Source organism: Theobroma umbraticum, unplaced genomic scaffold (genome assembly GCF_002168275.2).
Source record: "Theobroma umbraticum cultivar Fairchild unplaced genomic scaffold, ASM216827v3 scaffold_12.0, whole genome shotgun sequence".
In the NCBI taxonomy this organism is placed as follows: domain Eukaryota; kingdom Viridiplantae; phylum Streptophyta; class Magnoliopsida; order Malvales; family Malvaceae; genus Theobroma; species Theobroma umbraticum.
This window is the reverse complement of record NW_018397272.1, coordinates 1,392,762-1,408,318: the sequence shown is the minus strand read 5'-3', so window position 1 is coordinate 1,408,318 and position 15,557 is coordinate 1,392,762. Positions and strand designations below refer to the sequence as shown.

General features: G+C 32.9%; 1 protein-coding gene across 1 annotated transcript; it reads left to right on the top strand.

Moving 5' to 3' along the window:
- The first annotated feature begins 5,264 nt into the window (after window positions 1-5,264).
- LOC110426798 (uncharacterized) lies at window positions 5,265-14,154 on the top strand. Its single transcript, XM_021442108.1, has 4 exons — window positions 5,265-5,514; window positions 5,631-6,118; window positions 12,776-13,376; window positions 13,476-14,154. The coding sequence occupies exons 1-4, from the start codon at window positions 5,392-5,394 to the stop codon at window positions 13,932-13,934; spliced, it is 1,671 nt and encodes a 556-aa protein (XP_021297783.1). The 5' UTR covers window positions 5,265-5,391; the 3' UTR covers window positions 13,935-14,154.
- The last annotated feature ends 1,403 nt before the right edge of the window (window positions 14,155-15,557 follow it).

Genomic DNA, 15,557 nt, shown 5'->3' with positions numbered 1-15,557 from the left:
GTGAAATACCAAATGGAGTTCTTATAGTAAGTCATGATTAGTGAACTTGTTCTTTAACAAGCATCTACATGTTATCCTCAAGTATCCTATATACTTCAATTTATAATATCAATTGCTTACTTCCCAAGTAGGAGGTTTAACATGTACCAATCTTTGAGCATTGTCAATGCCCTATCTTGATAATGCAATAAGTAGGAATAATATTAGGAATTTGGCTTTGGTACATAGTGATCTCATAATTGTAACAACTTTACAATTCTTTTGCAAGGCCTTTATGTTCTACAGGCTTCATTCAATTAGTACTTAAAAACTCCTTATTATTGCACTAACATGAAGAAAAACTTCTATCATATATAATTATGCGATTAAGTATGCATAAACTGATAATATATATTCCTTGACCAATCTAATTGGCTCAAGGGCATATACCAACACATTCTAAACTAAATTTTGCTACTTTTAAATCTTTTTCCCTCATCTTTGCATTAATTTCACTATCATTGTCTTGTCTCTGCTCCTTTACTGCCTTTTTAACTTGAGAGTTACCTCAGCTAAATCTTCATGCTCCTATGTGTTAACTTATTCCCCATTGCTACTAGCCATTCTTGCACAGCTTAACTAGTTAACGTCCTCCTCATCATTATTCAATAGTTCATCTGGCATCTTTGATGTGAAATTGCATTCGCCTAGCTTCTCTTTCTTAACCTTTTTTCCCACTCCTAATCAGATTTACTACTATCATCATACTTCTTCTAGTTTACTCCATCTAAAATTATAACAATGATTTCTTACATTGAGGTGCCATTAGAAAATTTCCATACTAATCCTAGACATCTTCACAATTTTTGTCATGGCATGCCATCTCACAAATATTCACCGTATGCCCAATTCTCCCACATCTGTAACAAACCTTAATAGTCTTTCATACTGAAAGCCCACCCATTTAACTTGTTCATCCCCCATTGATAACATTATGCCTTTTTGTAGTGGCTTCGTAAGGTTTAATGAAACTCTTATCCTCATAAATCTATCTCTAAATCATCATCCCCACCATCTACTTTTATGAAGCTTCCTATAGCTGACCTAATCACATTAGCAGTCTCCTTTGTCATCATTTTCATAGGCAAATCGAAAATATGGATCCAAAAATCTTCTCTATCAAAATCTATGTCCTCTGGCTCCATTAACTTCTCATCAAATTCTTTTAAGACCAACATAGATCTATCAAAATTCCATGATCGTCCTTCTTTAACTCTATCATAGTTGGCTTTCACATCAAAGACAAATAAGAACCAATTTTCTCTCACTTCTTTCACCAAGTGTTTTTCAGATAATTTCCATATACCTCTAAGGGTTTTGACCATAGCATCTCTGTTTACTTATCTCATGTCCTATACTGATCCTAGCAAACCAAACTCCTTCTCAATTCTAGATGAACCCGCGATATTCTTATTGTCGATCTTAATTTGGTTGGCTTTTTCCTCCGATAATTTGAATGTTTTCCATCGCTCTTTTATCTCATCCATGACTACTTACCATCAGAACCAAAAGTCTAATCTAAAACCATCTTAAATAACCCCAAAACCAAGACTATAGAATAGCCTTGGATCTCACCTTGTTAGGAACAAGAAGTTTTCTCTCATAAATCCTAGTTTAGATAGACAAATCTAGTTCAATTTGAGAGATTATTATTACAAATCTAGGTGTATTACATTTTAATCCTTTACTTACTTGCTATAGTACAAACTAACTGGCATATAAATATGGTTAGCTTCTTATGTACACTTCAGATAATGCAATATAAATATTCTTTTCCCAAATATTTCTCTTGTTCATTGTGAGGCTTTTCGACATTTTTTGATATTTCACATATGGGCCAAATACATTGCAAGAACCACCATATTAGAATCTTCAACTTTGGATAACTTTTGCTTTCCAAATAGTTAACCAAGATGGTTTAACACCATTCACCACAACTCCTTAACCTCTATGCATCCATCTAGCCAGATGATAAGTTGACTTTACTGTAAATTTTCCATTTCAAGCTTCATGCCATATCAGCTCATCCTGCATAAAATAAGAGGTCAATTGAGTGTGCAAAATACCTTCTGCATTCTCTAGTATGAATAAATTATATACCATGTATGTGTTACGGGCCTGATTAAAAGGATCTATTAACTCCTTAACACGCTTGGATTGAGGAGGCTCTTCTTGGTCATTACCTTGTTGTGGTTTTTACTAATCCACTTATCCTTTTAAACATCGATATTCTTCCGTACTTTATTTGCGATCTAGCCCCAATAACCAAAATATTTCTCCCTTCAGGAAAGCTTCTCCAAATTAAAAAAGGATCCTATCTTGCCCTTGCATTAAAAAAAAGAAAAAAGCCATATGAAAATATTTTGGTTTTAAAATTAGAAAACACGTGTCTTCTTGATGAACCAACCTCCTAAATTTTTTGGCTAACAATGCCAAGTTAAATGCCTTATAATGACGAGCTCTCAACTTACCTTCTTTATGAAAGAGGAAGGAAAGAACATGAAAGATCCTGATTGATCAACAGGTTGTGTCCCATACAACGCCCTATCCACTGGATCAGATAGGTAGCAATCTTTCAGGAAAAAAAGAAAAAAAAATGCCTCATAATCACGAAACCCAATCCACCCTCACGCTTAGGCTTGGAAACGTTCCCCTAAAGGCAACCATTGTACCTTCTTTCCCTAAATCGTACCCCTCCAAAAGAATGCAATCACCATGTTCATATCATGTAATAGAGCTAGTAACTAGGAATAGCTTGTGCCTGGCTCTTCCTATCACTAAAGGTAAACCAAGATATCATTCTCCGAAGTCTTGATAACTCTTAAAGAACACACGACGTATTGTCGCATCTGCACAGAAGCATTCAATCTAAAATACACAACTGATTTTGCGACACTAACCATTTGTCTTGAAGTCTGCTTATATTGTTTCAAAATGACCTTCTTGACTCTACTATAACCTTCAGTCGATCTTACAAACAAAATATTATCATCAATGAAAAGAAAGTGGGAGACTTTCGGACCTCCTTGAGCCATTGCTACACCCTTGATATTTTGCTTATCTTCTACTCTTTTAAATAAAGGAGAGAAATCCACAACACAAAGCAAGAAAGGGTACGGACATAATGATAACCGAATAAGTCACTCTTAGGACACGAGTAGTTATTAAGAAATCTGCCTTTATGAAATCCCTATCACTGTCATCATATGTCCATCCAAATAATACCATTCCACCTTATCATAGGTCTTGCTTATATCTAATTTCACCGTTATATGGCCCTTAACGGTGTTAAACAAAGCCAAAAAAATTTCAAAATAAAGTTAACCATATTAAGTAGAAAAGTAATGAAAATAGACGAATGGTAATTAAGTGTCAAATTTTAAATCTCAAAATAGCAATTTTTTTATACTTCTACTCACGAGATACTTCTGTAATTTATCCAATTATGATTGTAGTAACATAATTGACTAAAAAATAAGATGAAATTATAAATGTTATATTAGTAAAATCAATTAAATAAAATTCATAATACAATTAGAACATTATAATTAAGAAACTATCCAATTCTTACTTAATGCCCTTAATGGTTGTTTTCTACTCACCACATCACCACAACTGTATATTTACCAAAGCGATCATTATCTCATCATTGGTTTCAATTTCTTTGCTGCAACTATCAATCTAATAGCTACAGTTCCAATCTCAGCTTTACCTCTAACCTCTTTCTTTCTCTTTATTTTTCATCCTTCGTACCAAATACAAGGAGCAAAAAGAATAACTTTCTTTCCTCTCTGTTTATGTTTCCTTTTCCCCTTCCTTTTTTACTTTTCTCTCCTTAACTCTTACCCTTTTGTTTTTTTTTGGCATTTTCCTCCCTCCCTTCCTAACATGATGAAAAGGTGAGTTATATATTTTACACCTTGACGCTATAAGAGCTTGACCCCGACCACTTTACATTGAAATAAATTTATCTCTATTTTGAAAAACAAAAGGAGAAAGAAAGAAAGAAATAAATCTAATAGACAATAAGCTACTCGCCTAAACCATGTTATTTGATATCACATATGTTAAATAAATATTATAGTTTTTGTATAGTTAAATTTAAATTTTATTAAGAACAATTTACTTTCATAAAGAGTTAGAATATTTAATTTAATAAAAAAAATCAATTAATGAAATTTGCATTATAATAAGGAAATCAATTTAAATAAGGGAATAAATATTAATTAGTCAATTTTTAATTTAATAAGAAATCATTAATTACGGATAAAATAGTTAATTTAATAAATTATCAAGAATATATAATATCGTTTACTATTTAAACTTTTGGAGGTTGTGCTTTATATATAGTCTATGTGTTTATATAGATAAACATAGATAGATTATAGATTATAGGCAATCCAATAATATATAGTCAATATTAGCATGCTTGAACATCATTGGATTATGCAATAAATTAGAGCGTCTCAGCCTGTTTGGAGGCCTTTTGCAAAAGGTGCTTTTCAAGTAGAGTTGTTTTGGAAGTGTTTTAAAGAAAAACTCTATTTAATATGGTGTACTTTAATGCTAATAAATTAATTACTTTTTGGTAATTGTGGAACTATATATAATACAAATCCAACAAAAGCAAGTTTAATTTAAGAACAAGTGTATACTTTGTGTGGTTGACTAATCCAAACTGTCTGGTCTAAAACTCGTCTCTAGTTTCAATTTAATTAAATAACCTATAGATAATTGCTAACTTTTATTTTTATTTTTGGCCAATTTCTAACTTTTGTTATTAAATTACATTATCACATTCATTACTTAAGCGAAAAAGTCGCTGTATATATAATGGAGCCAAGAAGTTAGCCCATAAGTTAGGGATCAATCCGCCCATTCGTCTTCATTTGCTTAGATGAATAAGGCCTCTTGATGCAATGGGTCTATGAGTTAGCCCAAGAATATATATTAGTTGTTGAAATGATTTTAAGGGGCTGGGTGATTTTTTTTTATATAAGTGGAGAAGAGGGATTGAAATCTTACTCTTTATCTGTATCAATTAATGAATCACATATTCTGATGTAAGGGTTGGATGATTTATACTCACTGAGCTTAGAAATTTGTGAGTATAGATTCCATTGTCCACTTTTGAGTTTGTGCACTGCACGTAACTCCTTGTAGCATGTGCTTTCATCGATCACAATATCAGACTCCCCCTTCACAATTTAAAACACAAGGTCAAATAATCAAATCCCACGACTTGCAGAGAAGAAAAAGAAATCATTGGCCGATAGAGTCAAACCAATAAGATAAAGATTATTGAGTTACTACAATTCTGTTTGATGGCTACGTTCTCTGATATAAATTCAAATGGTTATGTCATATATCAACATGAATTCAATTTCAATGGCGGCTCATGTATACCGCCATAATGTTCTTCTCATGTTTCTATTTTCTTTTCCATTTTTGAACAGAACATTTGCACAATTTGGGGTAAGTATCTCTCTTATTAAATCCTATCGACAGATTCCTATATGCATAATTTCCCATTTTTCCCTTTCTTTTGATTCCAAGCTATATTAATATTTCTGGATGGTTGTCGTTTGCAGTGGAACTCAGTTATAAAAGAGCAGAAGTCTTCACAAAACTGGTTGAACCATGGTGGGGACTTGTATAACAGGAGATATGCTGAAAAAGAGACTAGGATCAGCCCTGAAACAGTTTCCAGTCTGCGGTTGAAATGGGAATTCTATGCAGGCAAAGACATAACAGCTACACCTGCAATTTTCAATGGAATCCTTTATTTTCCAAGCTGGAATGGAAACATCTATGCTGTTGAAGCATCTGATGGATCCCTTGTTTGGGAGAAAAACTTGCATGAGTTAACTGGCCTTACCGGTACCGGTTTTCTTATCAACGTTAATTGGACAGTTGCAAGAGCAACACCAACCATAGCAGATGACTTGCTTATCATTGGAATCTCTGGCCCTGCTATTGTTATTGCTGTTGAAAGATTAACTGGTGAGCTTGTTTGGTCAACCCAGCTTGATAACCATGCTGCAGGTGTTATTACCATGTCTGGAACTTACTACAAAGGGTTAGTCAACTTATTATCACTCTGAGTTCATTTTTTTTTTCATCCTTACTTTTCATCTTCTGATCTTAGAAAAGGTTTTGTGCACTGAAATTATTTATCTCTTATACTCAGCAAGTATTCTACCAGAGTCACAGGTTTTAATTTGGGCCAATCAAGAACGATATAAAAACATAGTGACTAATGAGTTTGATTACAATAATTCAAGGTCGACAGTTGAGTTTTATTAGAAAACTGCTTTGATTCTGCCTTTTCTGACTTTCAAAGCTGTGAGATACACAATGCTGCAATTTAATGGAAACAATTCAGCTTTGTCGGCAATGTCTTGTCTGACTTTTTAAGAAAATCCAATCAATTAGATAATCCCTTCGTGCTGAATGCATGATTTGTGGGAAGTCAACTAGAGGCAATAGAATAACTTAAAAGTCTGTTTGGTTTTTTTTTTTTAACTTAAAAATTATAATGAAATTTTTATTACAATTAATTTAAAATTATTTGGTAAATTAATTAAAAAAATCAATAAAAAACTAAACTAATTAACCAAAACTAAAAATTCAATAGAAAAAGGTAATAGATTAAAACTTAGGACTATGGGTTCATTCAACACTACATATGACATCTATTTCTCTCAATATTTATCATTCATGAATGGTTTTGCTAACTTAAAATCCAAACCTATGCATAAACCTCCATTGAGATGCTTTGCACAAATATTTAACTTAATTGGATCACTATATGTCTATAGTAACCAATCAAATAAGGTTCATTGCATTAGTGTTCTAATTTCGCTTTGTATGACATTTAGGTGTATGTTTAGCCTAATTGTGAATCAAATCATGTAAATGACGTGAACATACACTATTCAAACCTTAGTCTAGTCTAAAATCACTTTGTCAAGTCTCATCTAAATTCGTAAATCATTCAATTACTGGACAGACAATCAAAAGCAATAAGAATATATTTGAATAAACAAAACTATACCTATTCATAATAAATAAAAGAGAAACAGATATTTAAATTACATATTGAAATCCACCACAATCTTAGAAAAAGTAAATTAGTTCATACTGAAAAGTAACAATATAATCCAAAGAAAGTTATCCATCAAAACAAGTCTAAGAAACTTAAAGAAAAACAAAAGTTGAGAGAGAAACAACGAGTTGTCAATTCTTGAATCTTCAATCTTCCTTGATTTTCCTAGCTTTCTTGCATGTTTGATGGCTTCTGTTTCTCTAGAGAACCCTACCTTAATTGTCTTTGAAGTTTCTCTCAAAAGCCCCATTAAATAGCCCCTCAAAACCCTAGTATTTGAAAAACCGGCTAAACTAAATGTCCAAATATTGGGCTAATGCCATGGCCCTCCTTCTTGATAATTTTTCTTATGATCCCATTCGAACTAGATCAACTGGTAAACATGATAGTTGTAGCCCTTTGTCTTTGATTTCTAATGGTTAAAAAATCATGTCAATTGAACTTCTAGAATGCGAGTTGTGATCAAAATACTAGAACATGTGCAAAAGAAACATTGGCCACTCTTGCACACTTTTTCACCTATTGATGCCCTTTTATTTGCACCCCTACAAGCATAATAAAAACAATGAATTAACTCAATACTAACTAAACTAAAAGAAAATTGACATAAACGCATTTAAAGTTGATCACAACGAACGAAAAGAGAAAGGAAGAGAGAAAAACACTTAGCCATTATTTTTATAAAGGTTCAGCTTTGATGGTGCCTATGCCCTCTCCCTTGGTATTTCAAAGAGTTTAAATCCACTAAAAATGCTGCCTTTCTCAACTAGGTTCAAGCATAACCTTTATAATCATTGTTTTTTAAGGTTAAGGCATAACTTATCACAAATCAGTACCTTTTCACAAGTTAAAGCACAACATTTCTATCTTTTGCAATTAAGTTATAACCAAGCTTACTTTTCAAGTCTCAAGTATAACCTATCTACCTTGTCAAGGAGGTATAACCTTTACAACAGTGGATCACAAGATAAAATGCCTTTAGCTAGGTTGATCAAAGGCTTTGAGTACAAAAGTATGAAGCAAGCATCAAAGAAGTTAAGCTCTTGGCTAGTACTCTGTTTTTTTGAGCATTTATAAAGTGAAAGAGATATGATCTTGAGAAATAAAGCTTTTCTCTTTTCTTGGAATGAAGCACACTTTCCTCTCATTTTAGTCTTTTGAGGTATATATAGCCTCTCACAAAATCAGACTGTTTAAAGAGAAAGGGGAATTTAAAAATTCAAACTGTTGGAGCCACTTGATTCAAATCGGTTAGTCTTTAGGAATTGAACATTGTCTAATGAGAAGTCAATTCTTCATGAAAAGTCGATTCTTCATGCTTTATCTTTAGGCCTAATGCTCTCTTTTCTTCAAGAATTGATCATTTGTTTATTAAGAAGTTGAATTTTTTATCCTGCTTCAAGGTTGAGACATTCTATTTTGTAGGAATCAAGCATTCTTTTCCTAACAAATCGATTCTTCATAGCTTTTGAGCACTGTTTTGAAATTTCTAACTTTGTTTCGTGCTCAAATTTCCCTTTTAATTTCGTCAACAAGTTTCCATCATTTTTTGGCTTTTTTAACACATTTTAGCCTCTTTTTCATTTTTTCTTAGGAATCGATCATTGGAGACTTGAGAAGTCAATTTTTGCCATCTAGTGCTTCTTCTTTATACTTCTTCCTACATAGGAATTGACTTTTTGCTTCTTGAGTGCTTGATTCTTCTAGTGTATTAGCTTTTTGTTTTGTGAGAATCGATGGCTCACTCCTTGACAAGTTGATTCCTTCCTGTTACAAATAAGAAATATAGTTTTCTATCTTTCAAGAAATCAATACTTCACTTCTAGAAGTTGATTCTTCGTTATTGGAACTTGTTTTTAAAGTATTCAAATAATTTCATCTTTCAAAGAAAAGCTTTAAAATCTTTTAAGGGAAAGCTATTTCATTTCAAGGATTTTTTTTTAAGTTTATAAGCATCTTTAAATCATTGAATTTTGTCATTTCAAAGCTAAAGCCAATTTCAAGCCTAATAGTAACCATTTTCTAAAACTATATCATCATGTTTTTAATGCCATTGCTTAAAAGATTATTTAAGCCAATATAACGATTTATTTAATTTACATATTTATTTAATCTACTTGCATAGGAAATGGTGTCTAGAATGGGACTCAACCCCATTAAACTCAGTCACGTGTGATGGAACCTCAATTTAACATTTAATAAGACATTGAGTCTAGAATTTTAATGAGTCAAAGTACAACATATGAATATGGCTACAAACACTCTAGTGCTCATTATAAGGACATTCGCAATGAAGTTCACTTATATGAGTGGAAATGGTATTACTTCTAGGACCTGAAGAGCTTGGCTCTTGTAGCAATCATGCAAAGAATACATGAAGTATGGCCAAGAATAGTGCCAAGCATATAGTAAATCATCTTTTTTTTTTTTGGGTAAGTTTTAAAATTTTATGTGTGGATTAGTTCATGACTAATCATGTCAAATTGTTGGTTGAAAGACTTCAAGTCTAACATGTAACTTTGATTAGCTTGATAACACTTTTCACTAAAGTGGATGTTTTAATCCAAATAAATACCTTCATATATGTATAAGATTTTCAAAATTATCAAATTTGCTTTATTTCAAAAATGATGGGGGATTGCTTGAATATTTTCAAAACCAAGTGAAAGAAAGGAATAGAAAGATAAATCGATTAAGTTTGATGAAATGGTTAATTAAAAGGAAACTTACTATGGTTGATAAGCTAAATCTTTATGTTAGTTGACCTAACGTGACACAAAGATGAATTGAAAGACTCCATGACCAAATTTGTGAACTAAAGCTTTTGCATAATTGATTAATGGTAAATCTCAAAGTAATAATTTGATTTTGGAATGTGTTAGCCAACTAACTAAATGACGTTAGGTGACTATTGGGTAGATTTCTAAGAATCTGAAAAAGGGTTAGTCAGCCAACTACTTGAGCTTGTCTATTAACATGAAGAATCTAAAAAATAAAATTTGCAATAACTAATTTTCTTTCATAAGATTTATGTAAGTGTATTCCCTAGAAGCCAATCGAATTGGATCAGAGATCTACTTTGTTTCTTGTATTTAGGATATTCTTTTATCCTTTTATTAATAAATTATGAGGTATTCACTTTATCAATAAGTCAACGCATGAAAAATAGTTTAGTATTCACTTGTTCAGTAAAGCCCTTGGATAAACTTATGCTTTGAAAAGAGATTGTAAAAAGTTAAAATTATGAGACTGTTGTGCATCAAAGTATATATAGTAGCCATTGTATTATAGAGATAAGCATCTATAATGCTCGAAGGTCAGCACATGTTATGTACCTCGCATTGGCGAGCAATCGATCTCTTAAATTGTTAATAAAGGGATATTTAGAACAAACTAGAACAAGTTTACTGAACATGATCTGACAAGAGAATTTCATTTGGTATCTCAGTCAAGTGTCTATGGGGATAATTCTCTAGGGACAGTTGTGTAAATGATCTTTAGACTAGCGACACCATTGTTATCTTGTATATGGAGTGTTATACTTTGATTTCATCTCTTTAGGTTCTAATCAAGGATGCTTAAAAAAGATGTCATTTGGTATAGTATGAATTATATAAAGGTATACGAATTGTCCGGAGAGAAATCATTGGCCTAAGTGATAAGCAATGGGAAGTATCTTGTAGACTACTTGACTTGTATTTGCTCTTATGCAAATCCTTGACCAAGGTATAATGCAGATTTAGGAAAAATGAGTTTTCATGGAATCTTCATTTAACAAATTACAAGGTCAACAGCAAATATGAAAAGACATATAGAGAAGACACTGAACCATGGTCTTTACTCATTCCAAGATACGTGATGATGGGATTGAATTACATAGATAAATTGTGCACTAACTAGGTTGGTCAAATGACATTGACCTTTCTAATAATTGGGGGCCATGATATGTTGCTAGACACCAATCTTGGTCTATGAGAATATATTGAACAATTAGAGAATTGAGGATTAATTAAATAAAGATTTGATCAATCTAATTCCAAATACAATTTAAGATTACAATTATACTCATTACCAACATAATTAGAAACCTAATGGGTCACACACATAAGGTGAATTGTCAAAATTAATTTAAGTTCAATTGAATGTGATCTAATTGATTTTATAAAGGCTTAATCCAATTAATTATTGTGTAAAATCAAATATGATTTGATGAAGTACAAAGCAAAAGAGAAATTGACAAAATCCATAAAGCATGGAATTTGCGACTTATATTGGTTGGGCTAGGGATCGACCTAAGCATGAATTAACCTCTTTGGCTTTTGTTTTGGACTTGATTTATTTATTTTAATATAATTGGACCTAGTTACATGAGTGTGAAAGTTAAGTAAATTTAGATAATTAAACAAAGGTCCAATTGGGCCCAATTAGCCCAAGACATCTTCTAATCATTATGGGACATGAAGTATGTCAATTTACCATATAAAAGGATCCTTTAGTTGCCCCTTGTGGTATAAAGAGAAAAAAGAGTTCTGATTCTAGTCTTTCATGTTTTGAGATAGGATCACAACTAAAAGAGAAAAATACAAGGGAGTTCAAAGTTGAGAGTTTGCTAGTTCAAATATTGACTAAGGGATTCACTCACTCTTAATAAAGAGATTTTGGCAAATCACTATATGAATCACCATTTGAGACAGGACAACTGTGTTGCTATGGTTTGATAAGTTCTAATTGAGGCATAAGAAAAAAAATGAGGACTCTACCAAAGGAAAGTAGGCATCAAATTTTTAGGTATTTGTCGAAATCTTTCTTTTGTAGTTTGTTTAGATTAGTTTCAATTAGAGTGATTCATGGCTTAAGGGATTAAAAACTTTTAATATTCCAATACCTATGATCCGCCTTAGCGTGTTTCAAATCCCCCATAATTTAAACTTTCAAAAGATCAACTTTCTTTCATGAAAGATTGCCACTGACATCTATCAAGATCCGAAAGGTATGTTCTTAACAATTACAGGTGAAAAGACAAATTTCAATAAATATTCTAAATAGAGATCATTCTAACATACAGCAAAAGACAACTACCTCTGATATCAATCCTCTCTTTTCGTTGAATTGGATCTAGTCTCTTAAACATCTTCTATAGCAGAAAATCATGTATATGAAGAATTATTCTGCCTGTCATCAAGAAGTGGTTGTTGGTTTAATAACACCAGTGCAAAGTGCAGTCAAACAAAGATTTCATTATATCGTAAGGCTATTCGATTAAACTCATTGCAAACTGTAATTGATGGCGGCAAAATAAACCTAAAGAAAAGTGACATTTGCAGCACGCCTTGAACAATTTCTTTCATCTTACTTTCCATACTTAGAAACGGAAAACAACAATCTTTAGGCTCCTAAAGTTTTGGATTGCTGTGGAAATGATGATTTACTCAGTAGAACTTAGCAAATAATCGCATTGACATGTCACTCTATATTATCATTCTCAAAGTAACATCAAAATATAATTAGAATGACGCAATGACCTTGTGCAATGTGCATGACTTGAAATCTTATCATGTTACTATATGTCATTTCTTCACCGTGTTACTCAATTATATAATTCTACATTATGTACTTTGTAACATGTAGGTATTTTTATGTTGGCACATCTTCACAAGAAGAAAGCCTAAGCATTGAGCAATGTTGCACCTTCCGGGGCAGCTTTGCCAAATTAGATGCCCGATCTGGCAGAGTCCTGTGGCAAACATTTACTCTACCTGAGAATTTTGGAAAGAAGGGTGAATATGCTGGAGGAGCTATATGGGGAAGCAGCCCGTCAATTGATACTAATAGGAACCTAGTCTATATTGGCACAGGGAACCTGTATTCAGCTCCTCTTCGTATACGCCAATGCCAAGAAGCTGAAAATAATCAAACAGTACCAACTAGCCCTGACAAGTGTATTGAACCGGAAAACCACTCAAATTCAATCCTAGCTCTCGATTTGGACACTGGAACGGTCAAATGGTTTCGTCAGCTGGGGGGCTATGATGTATGGTTCTTTGCCTGCAACAATCTTTCAACCCCTAATTGTCCTCCTGGTCCTAACCCGGATGCCGATTTTGCTGAGGCGCCAATGATGCTAAGCATCAATGCCAGTGGGACGAAGCAAGATATTATTGTTGCCGTTCAGAAGAGTGGATTTGCTTGGGCTCTAAATCGTGATAATGGTAGCCTTATTTGGTCTACTGTAAGTTAGCTTATGCTGCATTCTTTTACAGAGGATTCTTTGTTTTTACATATTTCCTGTAAAGACTTTGTTATTTATAAACAATGCCTGGTTATATAGGAGGCAGGACCTGGTGGCCCTGCTGGAGGAGGTACCTGGGGAGCAGCTACAGATAAGAAGAAGATTTACACAAACATAGCCAACTCGCAATTCAAGAATTTCACTCTGAGACCATCCACAAGAAATACAACTGCTGGCGGATGGGTGGCAATGGATGCTGATAACGGCGAAATACTATGGTCAACAGCTGATCCTAGCAATGCCACTGCTAGTGGCCCTGTTACCATAGCTAATGGTGTCCTCTTTTCCGGTTCAACATATAAACAAGGACCTATATATGCTATTGATGCTGAAGATGGAAAAATTTTGTGGTCATATGACACCGGTGCTACTGTGTATGGTGGAATGTCCGTGAGCAATGGATGCATCTATGTTGGTAGTGGATATAAGGTAAGTTTTGGAGCTGTTATTCCATCCTTTTCTGCTGGAACCTCACTCTTTGCCTTCTGTGTGTCCTGAATCTTCAATGGGGTGATATTTGTCCCCATGAGAAGGGGCTATTCTTTGCATAACTGTCCGTTTCTCTTTCAACTACCTGGAGACAGTGATATTCATGCACCATCAGTTTTTATGTAAGAGAAATTAATCTAATATCTGGGAGATATTTTTATGGCAAAGATTTATTAATGAAAAGTCTCATTGCAGCTCAGAGAACACTTCACTTGTCATTAACAATGGAACAGTTGACATTCGATTCCTAGCAAATTGCTTTTCTGTTCTCTGAGTTTGGTTGCTGTGACATTCGAGCAAGCATGGATCTAATGCTTTTATGATCATTTGTAAAATCAATCAATCCCCAACAGAAAAAAAAAAAAAAAAAGAAAGAAAAAACTATGATACAGACAACTTAAAGTCAAACCTTTTCCTTTCATTTTAATTTCCAATAATGACGGATCCTCTTGCGGATAAACGTCGGGTACCTGCATCACCCTGCAAGATACAAGAACCATATTTAAAAACTACAATCTTACCTACAACAGTTCGAAGAAACTAATATCCTAGCCATTACAAAAAAATTCCATGTTTCTGTAAGCTGTAACTTGCCGATCTTCTCTCTAATGCTTCCGTAATTGTTCTATAACTAAAGCACGCACATCATTCAAAGAGGTCTTCTGTTTCGATAAATCTAAATGACATTAAAATGTTGGCCAAGGTACAAATAAATAGATAAATAAATAAAACGAAAGCTCTTCTCGATGCCCTTTTTCGCTATCTAAATATAGTTCCCCATTCTTTCAGTTTCGGTAGCTATAGTAACAGTCCTGCAAATAGAAGCTTCTCCCCTTCTTCACTCTTTATGTAAGAGCAACAAAAGTCCATATAGACTCAGTTTTCAGAACGGCTTCCACGGAATCTAATTAAGAGTAATTCAAATAGTCTGCTATTAACAGGGTCAAGTTTGCTTTATATATATAGTTTCTCTTTCTCCACTCACTATTTATTCATGCTTAAATATCAAGATAAGATTAATACCATAAGATATTGGCCATTATTCTTTAATGATATTTACTATTTTCACCATCAATGTCTTCGAAAACCATGCATCCGTAAGCAAAGCTAAATTTACCACAAAGCATCAAATATTTATTTTTTGTCTCAAGGAAATACTTTAAATGAACCATGCAGGCCGCTGGAATTAATTTAATAGCACTGGCTATAATAATAACCAGTTTAATAGCATTCACATACAGTTTTAGTTCCTACAACTGAATAATCTCATCTATTGGTATCTATGCCTAATTCCTCAAAAGAAAAGAAACAGTCTATGCCTATGTAGAAGAAAAAACAATTATGAGCCAATTACGTGCCGTCACGTGGATTTAATGATGTCATAACCATATAATTAATTATAAAATAATTAATTTATTGGTTGGATTATTTTAAAGATATATAGTTGAACTAATTCACCGATTAGTATATATTTATCCCTTGAGATAATTTAAAGATAATATTTAAATTAGACCAATCAAAAATTAGTTATTGGTCATCCAATTTATCTCTAAATAAATCAAAATAATTTAAAGATAATATTCATATTTTTGACCAAACAAAAAATAGTTATTGATCATCCAATTTATCATC